Raw genomic sequence first — 14,471 nt, 5'->3', positions numbered from 1 at the left:
ACAGAAGTACTGATTGGCCAGTTGCCGGGGTTTTCAGGGGTCTCCGGATTGAAACAGCAAACACCATTGGTTAGCTCTTAACTCGGTTTCTATTCTGAGCTGGCACACTCTTACACCTTGTTCCCCTCAGTCTAGCGATTGTCCATCCTATTGTAGGACACTTCGAGATCCAGCCCATCCCGAAAGCTACCACATAGACGAGAGCTGACAACTGAATGTGGCAAGCTAAACTTTGAATCCCAGCAATTGTCGGATTGCTCGAACCACACAGATAATGCTGTACCAAGGATGTCTTGTGCGGCACCTGCTTGATAAATCAATCATGATGCCCACATGCCTTTTTCGAAGCCTGCCTTCCCACTCCATTTTACTTGTTACATTTATGTTGGTTCATGGTGAACTTTCAGGCCTGCATTGGTAAACCGAGGATCAGTTGCTGTACCCATTTGCCTCACCACCGCGTTCGAAAATTTGAGGTTGTCACCACAGCCTGCCATGCTGGGGGTCGTTCCGTGACCAGTTGTCCTCCCCCTTCTTCGAGTCCCAGCCTTCGTCTTTCATACCGAGCCGCTCAAAGTGAAACGAAGACTTCATAATGCGGGGTCTTTTTCTTGGGCTGAGCACAACAGCTCTCTTTTCTTCCTCTAGCTTTGCCCTTCATTTCACAACGGAGTCAGAATGTGCCGCTCTATGTTCGGATGGCTCAAATTCAACAACTTCCAACCCTCAAACCTCTACGACAAATTCTACAGACGTTGTATGCGAGGACAATGAATATTCAAGCTCAGGGAATGGCATCAGGTTTAAAAACTGCCTCAATTGTCTCCAGAAGAGCGATACCACGTGGAAAGAACAAAGCGATGTGTATTGGTTTCTGTGTGAGTCTCAGTATGTTACAGCCTCTGGCCTCGCTAACATGGTGATGGTGCAGACAACGTGCGATATGCGTTTGATGTTTGCCTGTACTCTTACCCAGATGCGGCAGACTCGGGTACTATAAATTCCCCTTGCAACATTGAAAGCTCATGTGGCTCTCTCGAGGATGCTCTGACGGCATCACTATTGAAGACTACCCCCGATAACCAGTTCGACTATTGCGAAGCCGAAGATTCAGTCATTAAAAGCTCCAGTTACAACCAGTGTATTGGCTGTCTGCAGTCAACATCGAATCAAAAGTATCTGGCCAACTGTAAGTTCTCTGTATGCTGATTCTTCGAAATAAAACTAACAAGCACCTAGTTCTGGTGGCATTGAAAGCTGGCTGTATTCAAGAGCCTAAGAAAGGCGATATACTTGGCCTTAGTGGCACAATTTTCACTCACAAACTCATCAATATTACTGATCCTAGCACCAACGAAACTCTGCCTGGTGATGGTGGTGCTCCCGTTGGGTCTATGACAACTGGCACAATCGTCGGTATCGCTGTGGGATGCGGCCTAGGCATAGCTGGCATGGTGTGGCTTATCTTCATGTACTGTCGAAGAAGTCGACAACGCCGCGGTGCAGGAATCAAGATTGAATCACCACCTCCCGATGCACCAATGAATGACCCTTCTATGTACGGCATTCACAAGTCTTCTTACTTTACCGACAATGCTGGATATCCCGGGCGCTCCGCGCAGCCTCATGACCATAATGGAAACCACATCCGCACAATGTCTAACGCAGAGTATTACGATAGTTTCGAACAAGACGGCAGCGGTATTAATGGCAAGGTCAGCTATCACTATGCACCGCACTCGAAAAGCAATGGTCCCAATGCTGCACTGCCAGCACACCCAGCCTACATCCCCAGGGTCGTCAGCCGCCTTCCTGATGCTAAGGCACCGAGTTCCCTCCGGCATACCATGAGATCCAATGTCCCCGATTCATATGCTCTACAGACATATCTCAGCGCTGCTGAGCCTGCAGGAACTGACACCCAGCGGATCGCGGAGGTGGCATCTCTGAGTACTTCGAGCTCGCGTGTTGCGAGCCGCGACCCTTCTCCTGTACCACATCATCCAGCTACTAGACCACCAACATCAGTGGCGGCTCCAATTGCTGCCCCCGAAGCCGTCAAAACCAAGCCATCCTTCGCATTTCCTTCTCTATCAAAACTCATCATTCCCAAGAAGCAGGGGACCCCACAGCTGAATCTGCTATCAGCAACCCCTATATCAGCGATTGATAATGATCCTAGACATGAGCTAAGGATCTCCAGGCCGTTGGCTGTGTTGGATCCAAGGTTTCAAGACCGACCGCTAGGAGGTGGTACAGTCCTAGCAACTGAGGTGCCGGCTGGGTTCAGTGACGACTACCTCAAGAGGCGGGAAGCAAACAAGTCTCCCTTGTTAAGCGGCAACAGTCGCGTTTATGGATGATGATAAAATGCTATATATTCACGTGAAGAGCTTGCGTGCCGGTAATCACGGTATTACAGAAACTTTTGGTTTGGTTCAAGCTTGGAGTTATTTGGTCAATATATCTAGGCACGACGTGCCTCAGATCGCTACGATACAGATGGTGGGCATAGGAGTTCTATAGTGATAATTCTTTCATTCATCCTATTGTATACCTTGCAAGTGACAACAGAAAGGGGGCATGTTTCAGCCCAGTCGCTGACCTGGGCCACGAGACCGCCACGAATCTGGCAAAGGGCCTGTGTTGATACCAGTGCTACGCCCGGAAGACGGTGAATTCCCAGGTCGGACGGCGGTACCGAAACCTCTGGCAGTGATCCTTGGTGTCTGCACAAGACGCTCAAGCCAAGCAGGGGTTCTCAACAGTCGAGGGCCGTTCCCGAACTCAGGCCAGATTCTTGTGAGAAAATCGAACAGATGGGCGGCGAGTAGACCCTCAATTTCGACCAATGCCTTCTGTGGTCCTGCCATGAGCGCGGTGACAACGATCATGCAGATTGGCAGAGCCTGGGCGGGGATGGTAAGAACGAGATACTGTGTTTTCTGGCCACGTTGGTCTTGAGTAGTGGTGTAAATCATGGCAAGAATGAGGCCGTTCATGTACAAGAAGCTCGTAAGTCCGGCGAGGTAGTCGATCATCTAGCGACGTCGTTAACCTCAGTACAGGCACATGACATACGGGTACGTGTTTGGGATATTTGAGTTTTATTGCTATGATATAAAAATGTAGGGAGCTAAAAAACCACTCGAGTGAATTGAGAATCACACGAGCCATCCATATAGACATCCCACCATGCCTACACCGCAGACCAACCCGGAAATGCGAATGATGGGTGGTCCGAAGTGCAGGGGTGATCTTCCTCATTTCCAGGAACCGTGATAGCTGAAGAGGCAAAGCACTATCCGGGCAGATATATGAGGGGGGTTTTGAAAGGAACACATGGGAGAGTAGCAATGCACGGGTATGTAGGCGCAGGCTTACCAGAATTACGGTGCAGACAAATAATATGTAGAACACAAGATCGACCTTGCGTGGGAAACGTGGGTTCCCCATCTCCAGCTGCACGCTGTAGCGATACAGAAAGAACGAGTTGAAGAGCAAGTTGATCGGCTGCATTTCGATGAAGAAACATGTTACGAGTCGCCAGATTTGAGGCGGAAACATCCAAAGATAGGATGGGTGATATATCAGACGCGTGGCTGGTAGTAGCCCAACGATGCAACCAATGGAGGTCAACACTGTAGCAGTAATCAGGTTCCTGTGACATAGTTAGCGAGTGCTATCGAGAACACAAATGAACATGCGACGTACCGAGAAACGGGTGGCAGAGCCCAGTAGGCGGCCATCACATTGTCAGCCATTATGGGCAACTTTGCTCAATGCGGCGACGGTAGTAGTAGCAGGTCAACGATAGCTGAGTCAAGAGTACTTTTTCTGCACAAGGAAGAAAAAGAAAACAAGTGGAGGTTCAGCGGACGTTTTATGTAGAAAGAGAAGAAACATGGGACTTTGCAAAACCAGGCAACCAGGGACTCATGGTTATTGCTTGCGTGTCATCTTCGTTCTTTGTCTTTGGAAGAGTGTGGAAGGAGAGAAGGTAACAGCTTGGAAAAAATTCCAATAAATGAACAATCCGCTCTAGCGGGGCACCAGATCGGGGCCGACGTTCCGCCGAGATTGAAGGCCCTAGGTGTGGCTAGTGGGAGCTCGCGCCACACTTAATGAAGCGTGTGTCATAGAAGCGGAAGTGACCGGGCTTCGGGATCTCCAAGCTCACGAACATATCGTCTGATATTGCTGTAAAACTTTTTATTGTATTCACTCATCAATTGGCTCTGGAGCCCTCTAAAATACTGAGTTCTGGACACTGGGCCTTGAGGCATCAACATCACAAAGACAAGATCAAACCATCATCATGCGTGCTCACGATGCTATGCAGAGCGAGGAAGCCAATGATGCTGCTTGGGAGGCTGCCAGAGGAGGTGTTGCAGGTGCAGTCAAGTGGGGAATAGGTGCCGCAGTGTTGGGTGCTGCCGGGTATATCTGGTCGCCGTTGTATCGATCCATGACGATTCAATTCAAAGTGTATGGCTCACTCTCACAGCTGATCCATCCTGGTACTGACCTTTTCAAGGTATTTACAAATGTGTGGCATGGTACCTGGAGCCATGATCGAGGCAGACTCACGGCTCAGAGCATACGAGCACCGAGTGAGAATGCAGCGGCGGTTGATGGGAGACAGGGCTAAATGGGAACGGTATGAGGAAGAATTCATCAAAGGTGATGGCAAGTGATCGCCTCAGGCGCGGAAGCAGAGTCCCTATGATCTCAATCTCTCACTGAAAAGTCTTGACTGCAACTGCTTGGGGTATAACGGCGTACATATGTCACATTAGAGATGACCATCGAGTCGTCTGTGTAAATCACATTACTTTAGCATCTTTCCTTCGCTTTCTCAGTCGAATACCAACTCCAACGCCAACGATGCACCCATGTCTAGATTCATCTCCATATTCTATACCCGAAATCGCTTAGGATCCATGTTGATTTTGCATAGCCGAACGACACATCCGCTGAGTTGGAGTAGTGTTTGCACACCTTCGAGGACCTTCATATGTGTAAAGCCTATCTCTTTGATAAACTCCAGCTTTGCATGTTCGCTCAACGTAGGGATAGTTTTCGTAACCTTGAACATAGTGCTAATAATGTCGTGGCTTGAGTAACCTAGATCCCAAAGTTCTCGGAGTGTTTCCAGTGCGGAATCAACATTGCCCTCATAGCAAGCCTTCAGCATCGCCTGCACCTTGATTGGATGAGGCGAGTCAACAACCTTGAAGACATTGTCTCCTGAGACGAATCCAAAGCCGGCAAAAGTAGATTGAAGGTTGTTGATAGCTTGTCGCATATCTCCCTCGGCGCTGAAAACCAAGGCTGCAAGTCCATCATCACTGTATTCAACCTTTTCCGCCTCAATGATTTGCATGAGTCGCTTTACGACTTGAGCGTCCGTTAACTTGGCGTATCGTAGGATGGCGCATCGCGATTGGAGGGGTTCGATGATCTTGTTGGACTGGTTGCAGGCGAAAGCAAATCGTGTAGTGTTGGAGTAGATCTCCATAGTTCGTCTAAGGGCTTGCTGAGCACCCGAAGTCATGCTGTCGGCTTCATCGAGAATGACCAGTTTGTGGCGCCCAGCAGGCAGAGTGACCTTCTTTTGGGCGAAGCCCTTGATCCTGTTTCGAACAACATCAATACCTGGATGTGTCAGTGAGATTTTTATCGCATGGGAGGATCCAAGTACCTCGCTCGTCACTGGCATTGAGCTCCAAGACCGCTTCCTTGTACGATTCACCTAGGAGCTGCCGGGCCAGACATAGCACACTGGTGGTCTTTCCAATACCAGGCATACCCGAGATAATTACATGGGGCATGTTGCCCTCTCTAGCAATGATCTTGAGTCTTTCGATCGTTTCTGTGTTTCCGACGACATCGTCGAGGAACACTGGTCGATACTTTTCCACCCTAGAAACAATGAGTGAGCAATTCTTCAAGGGGCATGAATGGCATACCAGGGAAGCTCATAATTTGTGGTCCCATTAGAAGAAGCTTTGAGAGCCGCCTTTGAGGCAGAGTTCGACGACTCGCCACGTTCTTCGGGTTTTTTGGAAGACATTTTGGGTATGCTGCTGTGGTAAAATCGTCGATCCTACAACTGAAGCCTGAAATGGTATGTCAATCACTTAACGCGACTGAGAGGATACAGACGCGTCGAGTAAATGGTCCGTGCGCAGAACCTAGAGCCAAGGTAGCGCCCCACTCATGCCACCGCTTTCTACTTTCTATGGCAAAATCTTGTCACTGCGATAACTTTTTTGAGTCTATCAAACAGCAAACATATCACCAACAGTATCTTGAATCCACAGCTTCTGGACGATCCACGACGGGAATACCACTGAAAAATTACGAAAAGCGCAGCGACTTCAATTCTCAAGCTTCACACAGTATCAAGCAGCCATGGGTGTTCAGAAAAAGACTCGCAAATTCGCAGAGGTATGCATCCTTATCGATAAGCATCGCAAAAGTTGCCCAAATTTCAACATATCCACGACGATGAAGATGGGGCGCGCAAACATCAAGCACCCTCAAATGCTGACCACAATACGCAACAGGTGAAGCGAGTTATTGGTCGTCGCGATGCCAGACTAAAGGAAAACAAACTCAAGGCTGAGCTCGCTCAGAGGGAGAAGGAAAAGAAGACCATCAACGGCGAGCTTATTCGAGAAGCGCCTCAGATGCCCAGCAACATGTTCTTTCAACACAATACAGCTCTCGTTCCTCCCTACAACGTCCTCGTGGATACCAACTTTCTCAGTCACTCGGTTCAGCGAAAGCTCTCTCTTCTCGACTCCATGATGGATTGTCTCTATGCGAAGTGTAACCCTATCATCACTTCCTGTGTGGTAAGTCCCCAGCTCCAAGCTTGAACCCGCTGGACCGTGACTAATAGATATTTCCACTCTTAGATGAGCGAACTTGAGAAGCTCGGACCTAAGTATCGCCTGGCCCTAAGAGTTGCAAGAGACGAACGATGGACACGGCTTGAATGCGACCACAAGGGCACCTATGCAGACGATTGCTTAGTCGACAGGGTGCAGAAATCCAGAATCTATATCGTGGGGACAAACGATAAGGCGCTCAAGCAACGGCTACGAAAGATTCCTGGTGTGCCAATCATGAGTGTGGCAAGGGCCAAGTACGTGATAGAGAGGTTGCCAGGTGCGCCTGACTCCTAGGTATTCTTTTTGTTGTTTGGGAATGGGGGGTTGCATTTACGAGTTTACGACGCATCGCATAGCTTGGTTCTGGCCAGCACTAATGACGTTGAGCCTGGTCACTATTTGAAAGGGTTATTATGCGATGTTCTAGGGTAGCTAGGTACAAAATCCAACGGGTATTCACCCTCGTCTGTAATGGAATGACAAGCTACAACATATTCCATTGGATGTCTGGTGTTCACCTGGGCTGTGCCTCTTGTGTTTTAAAGTCGGTTTACTTTAGTATGTAACTCCCCTAGCCCAACGATCGTTGTTGAAGTCATACAGTATACCCCGGATATAAGTGGCCATGAATCCTTTGGTGACATGTGATTGGGTGTTTATCAGCACCTTACTATTGGCATCTGACATTCATCTTCAGATACGCAGTCACATTCAAATCTCCGTGTCAGACCGTCAAAAACGACTTACATAAAGTCAATACTACACACTGTCTAGTATTGCTGACAATTGAATCGTTCCTCAACCTTCAGAAAGCTTTCACGACAGCGCATTATCTGACGGAGATGGATTCCAGCCCAAATGATAATGATCAGTCATCAACGTCTGAAGCCCGCCAGAAGCGCTCACGCGTTCTTCTTTCATGTGCGCCATGTCGCAACTCAAAGTTGAAATGTGATAGAGAGCAACCATGTGGGCAATGCTCCAAAAAGGGGCGCGCATCTCAGTGTACTTATGCCCCAAAACCTGAACGGAAACGGCCTGCCAAAGGCATGTCCGCACGTTTGAAGCGTCTCGAGGGCATGGTGCGGGAGATGATGGACTCTGAAGGTGCAGCCCCAGGAACCCAAGCAAGTACCGGAGCCGGCGCAGGATTGGCGAATGGTACTGCCACAGGACCGGACGTCCAAGGCCATGTCGTACACAGCAAGAAAGGGGCAACCTACGTTGGCGCGACGCATTGTATGGCAATGCTGGAAGATGTACGTATTCATATAGGAGTCTGCGATGAGTACAAGGAGCTAAGGCTAACAGTGAGTAGATTGAGGACTTGAAAGACTACTTTGAGCAGCCTGAAGAAGTAGGAGAGGATCAAATCCTAGACGATGAGATTGATCCTACAGAAGTCATGTTGAACACAAGAGCTGGACCAAGGAACCGAGAGGAGCTGCTTAGTCGCCTACCGGAGAGAAAGGTCGCAGATAGACTTCTTTCGCGTTACTTTGCGTCGATGAGTCCTTCGCAACGTTAGTATGTCCCGCTAAACACCCAATGCTTTTACTAACAATTGCCAGATATTGTTCACCGGCCAGTTTTCACCAGGCAGTATTCTAAGTTCTGGCAAGACCCAAACGAAGCATCATTGCATTGGATAGCGCAATTATTCATGATGCTCAGCCTTGGCGTATTTTTCAATAAGTTTATCAACTCAAGTGAGCTCGAGGGTGACTCTCCTCTCCCAGCTCAGGACAGGATCCGTCACTACAAGGCTTGTGCTGGATGGGCTCTCGTCTGGGGCAAATACACGCAACCATCCTCGGCGACACTCCCAGCGTTCTTGCTCTACGTTGAGTCATCTTTCCTCTTTAACCGTGCAGCTCAAATGAACTGCTACGTACTCTCAGGCGTGTGCATCCGTCTGATGCTCAAGATGGGTCTCCATAGAGACCCAAGTAAGCTGGCGAACATCTCGTCTTATGAGGGCGAGATGCGCAGGCGCATGTGGAACATGGCCATTCAGGTCGAACTTCTGGTTTCTTTCCACATGGGCCTCCCAAGTATGCTACAAGGTATAGAAACTGATACTGCAGTACCACGAAATCTAGACGACCATGACTTTGACGAAGATTCGACGGAATTGCCTCTTAGTCGACCACCTACAGACTGGACCTCCATGACATATCCAATCCATAAGACACAGATTCTTCGGGTGTTTGGACAGATCGCGAGACAAGCTCATGCTCTGACACCACCAAGTTATGCTGAGGTCGCCAAGCTCGACAACTTGCTGCACGAGACCTGGAAGAGTGTCCCATCTTTCATGATGGTACGCCCACTAGATGAGTGTGTTGGTGATCCGCCAGTTCTGCTCATCCAACGTTTCGGGTTGACAGCCCTATACAACAAATGCCGTATTGTATTGCATCGTCGGTATCTCGCAGAGGCAATTCCGCAACGTGAGCATGATTACTCACGCAGGCAATGTCTGGAGGGTGCTTTGTCGCTGCTCAATTACCAACACATTATCTGGGAAGCTTGCAAGCCAGGACACGTATTGAGCCAGCATGGTTGGTTTGTCTCGTCCCTCGCGGTCCATGACTTTCTCATGGCCGCAATGGTGCTTTACCTGGTCATCAAGAATGAAAATTACTCAGAGGTTGGAAGTGACTATGACTGGATGTCGCAGACTGCACCAACGCCAACTAAAAATGAGTTAATTTGTATGATCAAGAGGTCTTGGCTCATTTGGGCAGATGTGTCACGAGACGCAGTGGAAGTCAAGAAAACAGCAGATACACTGGCTACAATGTTGGCCAAGCTCGGAGCTTCAGTTGAAGAGCCAGCAAGTGCCCTTGAACAAGCTGGTCCCAGTGTCAGTGGTGATAACGAATACTCTTCGCTTGGGACTCCATCTGTAGACCCTAGCACACTGGGGTCGATCGGAGGTGACCCGGTACTGCTCTCGAGTCTGGGGTTGGGTAAGACATCCCAAGAAATATGATAGATAAGAGATATGCTTACAAGGATAGGCTCATCAACGGGATCTGCATCAGACCAGACACCCCTGGATCTCAATCTGGCAGGAGATGCAGGAACTAGCATGAACTTTACGAATATGGGGACAGAAGGTCTTCAGTTTGATCCGGCTTGGATGGATACTGCAGCTAGCAACATGGACTGGGTAAGTTGCGTCGTGGCCGTTATCTGGAAAGCTGTGTATTTGGCAAACTAACAATCTCGGTAGCGTTACCTCGACATATCGCTGGCTCACAGTCATGATGCTGGACGCAACGAAGACACTGGTCAGACGTGGATAGAGAGGGCACCACCATTGGAACAAATGGATATCATGAGTTCAGGAATATGGATTCCAGATCATCCTGAATCCACTTGAGGACGATCAAGCAACATCTTTAGAAGTGTAGTTGCTGTTATACTAGAATTGGTCATATTGGCAATCTGAAATTAAGTTTTGATTACAACAGCTTACCGTATCTCGTTGATAACTTGCCGAGTCAGATAGTAAGATGAGGATGCTGATAGCGCCTGAGACAGATCGTCCTCCGGGTATGTCACCACTTCAACAAACGAAAGGGTGGTGTGGCCCTCACGAACTGTTACGACCATCGGGCCATGCAATACATACACAACATTCCGAGCTAGGTCCGCTTTCTGGGGAAACGAGATCCGGGGGACTAGCTAGCAATCCCCGCACAGCATCTAGATGTTGATGATTTGGATGAAGCTCATCGAAGTGGGAGAGGAATCAGGCTTCTCAGGCTTGACCTTTGTTTCTTCTTTTTGCCAACACGCAATATTGCCGCAGTATTTGGTGATTGAACAGTCGGCACAAGATCATCATTGTGACAGTATCACCAATATTGCGAAATGGCTGACGTGTTCGCCTCGAAACACCCACCGATAAGCAAGTCAATACACGATATGATAACAGCTGAACCCAATCAATAGGATCATGGTGATTACAGGGATATATGACGTCGATCCGGGGAATTGGTTGATAAAATTAGTGGCGCCGTATGCTCCGCGGAGATGGTCATATCAGTTTGCGGCGTCGGGATCCCATCCGTCGACACAACATAAGCTTACACAACACCATATAAACAGCACGGAACTCCGGCCGAAGTATACTGTACGTTCGAGAATGTCGGCTTACAGTGCAGTCGAATATTGCAAGTAATATTGATGGATCAGGTCGTGTGACTATGTTTGATAGACCGCCAATTCGCAATTTAACCTTCTAGAACAAAATCACGGTTCTAGAGCATAACTCCCGGGGTCCATACGCCGTGTATTGAGCAGGTGACCGGCAAACCACCCCTGAGCCGATTAACCAACCCTTGGAGGACCAAAAGGTACTCATGCAAATCAAAGTCGCACAAGAGCAACGTCAATCATTGTTGGCAGTGTGAAGTCCCAGCCATGGACTGTTTCGACTGTCTTCTAGACTGGTTCGCAATGAATAACATCAGTAATATTTGTATTGAATAAAGTAAAAATATCCCAAGGAACTCGGAAAAAGCCTTCACGCATCCAATATGTTAAATGCTTCTGCCTTAGCAATAATAACCATGACAGTACCGCACACTAGGGGAAGTTATCCGCCACGATGGAGAGCTCTCGAAAAGCATAGCATATGTAGCAGAAGATCGTTTCGTTTCGTTTCGTTTCATTTCGTTTGCGAGTCTGGTGACCAACAAGGGCTTCTTTGCCATCCCGCGACGCCGCTATCAGTTGCACGAACAAATAGGCAGCTTGATGTTAGACGTGTTGTCAAGTTGATGAGAAATGGATTCGGGTTGAAAATTTTTGACTGGAGAGTCGTGGTACTGCCTGGATACTTTTACCTAATTTGAACGCTACTTCGGCACTTCTTCAACCACCTCCACTTCTATCGTGGGCAGCTTTCTGCCCTGGTCTCGTCTTTTCGGGGTTGAATACCACCAAATGTCTGGCCGCCGGCCAACTGGGTATCCAGTTCCAAAGGAGAAAGAGACCAAGACCTGGATCATGGACCTGAACCCGAACCTCAATCTAGTAGCGGGAGCGTGCGTTCCTAGCCGGTTCGCTCCCGCGGGGATGCGAAGATCTGTGTCGTTCGTAGAGGGCAGGCAGTCAAGTCATGGATCGTTTGTTGGCCTCTCAGTAGCACCGGTGTACTGTTCTTCTGCTGGTTGGTACGACCGGCTGCCCGCTTAGATTGCTTAATACTCTAATAAGGTCGATCACGGGCAGAGCCTCAGAGTGATCTTAACGGGCTTGGCAATGGCTGGTGACATTGTGGTTTGATCGTTCATGATTGTGAAGGTGGAAGAAGGTTAGAGAAGAGGTTGAGAAATTGAGGGAACGTTTGTAAGTCGATAGATTAGATAGGTGTATTCCGAAGTGAAAAACAACTGCCATTTACGGATAATATTGCTGGGACTGATAACTAATAAGCGCCTGCCCTATCAAAGTTCGGCCTGTCGGTGACAAGCTGAAAGTGCCAGAAGTGACCTGTCCAATATGCGAGCCCGATACTTCAGCTCGCGCGTCAACCTATAACCAACTGTCTGGTGTATTCCGTAACAGAGAGCATTAGCTAGACCATCCTCCTCTTCTACCAACTCATGCTAGTATGCCTCGGCTGCAACGCAGTCACCATCATCAAATGAGGAGGAGTGAGGAGTGAGGAGTGATGAGGTACATGAGACATCAGCTCCCCTCTCCGACCTGATGTTGGATTCATGATAGTGTGGAGGAGGTAGTATCGCGCCATACGTGCCAATCGTGGGGGAATCACTGCGCCGCAGAGGCCAAAAATGGAGAGGTCAATTTCGTGATGGACTTGTCTGCTTAATCTGCGCCGTACTGTTGGGTGATGAGGGGTTGATTTAGCAAACAGGTACTAGACCAGGTCAATATGAAGGGACGGACCAGCCGTGGTCTTGTGATGCATTCATCAGGCTAACATGAACCGAAAGGGAGAAAGCAAATTACTCTAATTCTCTATCTATATGTCCCGACAACAACGTTGTAGATGGAATCGAGTAAAAGCTATGTAATGGGAATGAGGACCGGCGCCTATTGGCGAATGGTGGTGTTGGGGTATGGCCGATTCCGCAATCTGGAACCTGGAGCATCCCCGTCGTTTGTCAAATTGTCTCTCTTGTCATGACATGGGTGGCACTGCATTTGTCTGGTTTGGTTGTTGGACCTGGACCTGGAACTGGAATTCCTCCTTGTTGGACACCGACACCTACCTTCATGGTTAAAATGATATTTCAACTCGACGACAGATATGCAAGAGCTGCCAAGATGTTACCCAGATCGGCCGGTCACGAGTCGAGTCGAGTCCCCTACTCACTTATTATGCAGGGAAATATTAACCTACACCTATCCGACGGTAGGCTGACTTCATGGCTGACTTCATGGCTGATACAAACATGGGGCGCTAAATAAGCTTCCATGTCAGTTGACTCCGAGACACCGACCTGGAGATATCAATACATCAGTGGTGAGTTCTGGGCGATAAGCCCAGCGCCGTGGATCGCCGATTCAGAGACAAGCTTGAACTATTCTTGGTGTGATTGGCCACCCCCGGACTTTCAATCTGTGCTGGGTTTGGTCCACGAGAGGGCCTTGTTTGGAGTTTTTAACATTTACGAAGTGGGAGACCGAAAGGAAGATGAGCTTATTCACAGCCAGATGTGAGTGAAATGAGGCCCTCGATGGCATTGCCGGAGGGGCAAATGGGAACACGAGTTTCGGGGGCATTGCGTCCAAACCTTCGCCTTCTAACGACATCCAGCAGGCTCTCGAGAAGTCAGCTCGTGGTGTAAGATTGATAGCGATAGCCTGGAAACAAGGAGGCTCATACCACGAGCAATCAAATTTTGCCCCGATTGGTCCAAGATTGACCATCTTGGCCGATCCTCTATCCACCTTGACGGCTCCAGAAGCTTTTTCAAGGCGTAGCCGGCCGATTTGAATTTTCTTACCCTTGGTGACCCTGTTGCCGTGCGCGTCCGGCATTGGCTCCAACTTTCATATTGGGTGGTGAGTTAACGTAACGCCTCTGAATTCCCGGAAACCATTATTTCCATCGTCATGAGGGTAAGGTAACTTGTACTTGGGTGGTCTGTTTTGACGTCTGTAAATGGCCCACCGAATAACTGCGTCCAACTACCATGGGAGTGCAGCCCTGGTGCAGGGGCGCCTGTAGGCGTCACCTGGGGTCGAAAAGGCAACATCAGGTCTCTTTATCTTTCGTATCTTGCCCTGTCCTGAGTAAGGGAGGAAAATCTCTTCATTTAAAAGGACGGTCAAGAGTTAAACCCGTTTCATCCGGAGAGGTACTTGGCAGAAGTACTGATAAGAAGAATTCGGAGTGGTTCCGTCTAGGTTCAACAAGGTTAGAGGAGAGGCAAGGCGAGACAGGTGACTTGCTGACCGAAATCCTAATGGACAAAAAGGGCAACTGTTAATGTACTCCCGTCATGTCATGATACCTGTGTCTTGGCTTGGGTCGAACCATCCACAAAGGTACCTGGATAGTGCAGGGTACTTCTGTAG

At 48.8% G+C, this 14,471-nt stretch overlaps 6 protein-coding genes; 4 read left to right on the top strand and 2 right to left on the bottom strand.

Moving 5' to 3' along the window:
• Positions 1-595: 595 nt before the first annotated feature.
• Positions 596-2,363, top strand: FFUJ_02642 (related to exo-alpha-sialidase / neuraminidase; the record flags this gene model as incomplete). XM_023574398.1 has 3 exons in its annotated part: positions 596-878; positions 932-1,189; positions 1,240-2,363. 3 exons carry the CDS (start codon positions 596-598, stop codon positions 2,361-2,363), a joined length of 1,665 nt encoding a protein of 554 aa, XP_023427759.1.
• A 225-nt stretch (positions 2,364-2,588) lies between these two features.
• Positions 2,589-3,764, bottom strand: FFUJ_02641 (related to F-LANa protein; the record flags this gene model as incomplete). XM_023574397.1 has 3 exons in its annotated part: positions 2,589-3,041; positions 3,385-3,661; positions 3,715-3,764. The coding sequence occupies 3 exons, from the start codon at positions 3,762-3,764 to the stop codon at positions 2,589-2,591; spliced, it is 780 nt and encodes a 259-aa protein (XP_023427758.1).
• Positions 3,765-4,318: 554 nt separating this feature from the next.
• On the top strand, positions 4,319-4,697 carry FFUJ_02640 (uncharacterized protein; the record flags this gene model as incomplete). XM_023574396.1 has 2 exons in its annotated part: positions 4,319-4,488; positions 4,538-4,697. The coding sequence occupies 2 exons, from the start codon at positions 4,319-4,321 to the stop codon at positions 4,695-4,697; spliced, it is 330 nt and encodes a 109-aa protein (XP_023427757.1).
• Positions 4,698-4,918: 221 nt separating this feature from the next.
• FFUJ_02639 (probable replication factor c (40 kDa subunit)) lies at positions 4,919-6,076 on the bottom strand (the record flags this gene model as incomplete). XM_023574394.1 has 3 exons in its annotated part: positions 4,919-5,658; positions 5,705-5,925; positions 5,973-6,076. The coding sequence occupies 3 exons, from the start codon at positions 6,074-6,076 to the stop codon at positions 4,919-4,921; spliced, it is 1,065 nt and encodes a 354-aa protein (XP_023427756.1).
• A 341-nt stretch (positions 6,077-6,417) lies between these two features.
• FFUJ_02638 (probable FCF1 involved in the pre-rRNA processing steps of 40S ribosomal subunit biogenesis) lies at positions 6,418-7,196 on the top strand (the record flags this gene model as incomplete). XM_023574393.1 has 3 exons in its annotated part: positions 6,418-6,453; positions 6,573-6,863; positions 6,927-7,196. The coding sequence occupies 3 exons, from the start codon at positions 6,418-6,420 to the stop codon at positions 7,194-7,196; spliced, it is 597 nt and encodes a 198-aa protein (XP_023427755.1).
• Positions 7,197-7,951: 755 nt separating this feature from the next.
• Positions 7,952-10,293, top strand: FFUJ_02637 (uncharacterized protein; the record flags this gene model as incomplete). XM_023574392.1 has 5 exons in its annotated part: positions 7,952-8,161; positions 8,221-8,425; positions 8,474-9,877; positions 9,929-10,080; positions 10,144-10,293. The coding sequence occupies 5 exons, from the start codon at positions 7,952-7,954 to the stop codon at positions 10,291-10,293; spliced, it is 2,121 nt and encodes a 706-aa protein (XP_023428744.1).
• Positions 10,294-14,471: the final 4,178 nt, after the last annotated feature.

This window comes from Fusarium fujikuroi, chromosome FFUJ_chr03 (assembly GCF_900079805.1).
Source record: "Fusarium fujikuroi IMI 58289 draft genome, chromosome FFUJ_chr03".
Lineage (NCBI taxonomy): Eukaryota > Fungi > Ascomycota > Sordariomycetes > Hypocreales > Nectriaceae > Fusarium > Fusarium fujikuroi.
This window is presented reverse-complemented; position numbering and strand designations above follow the sequence as displayed.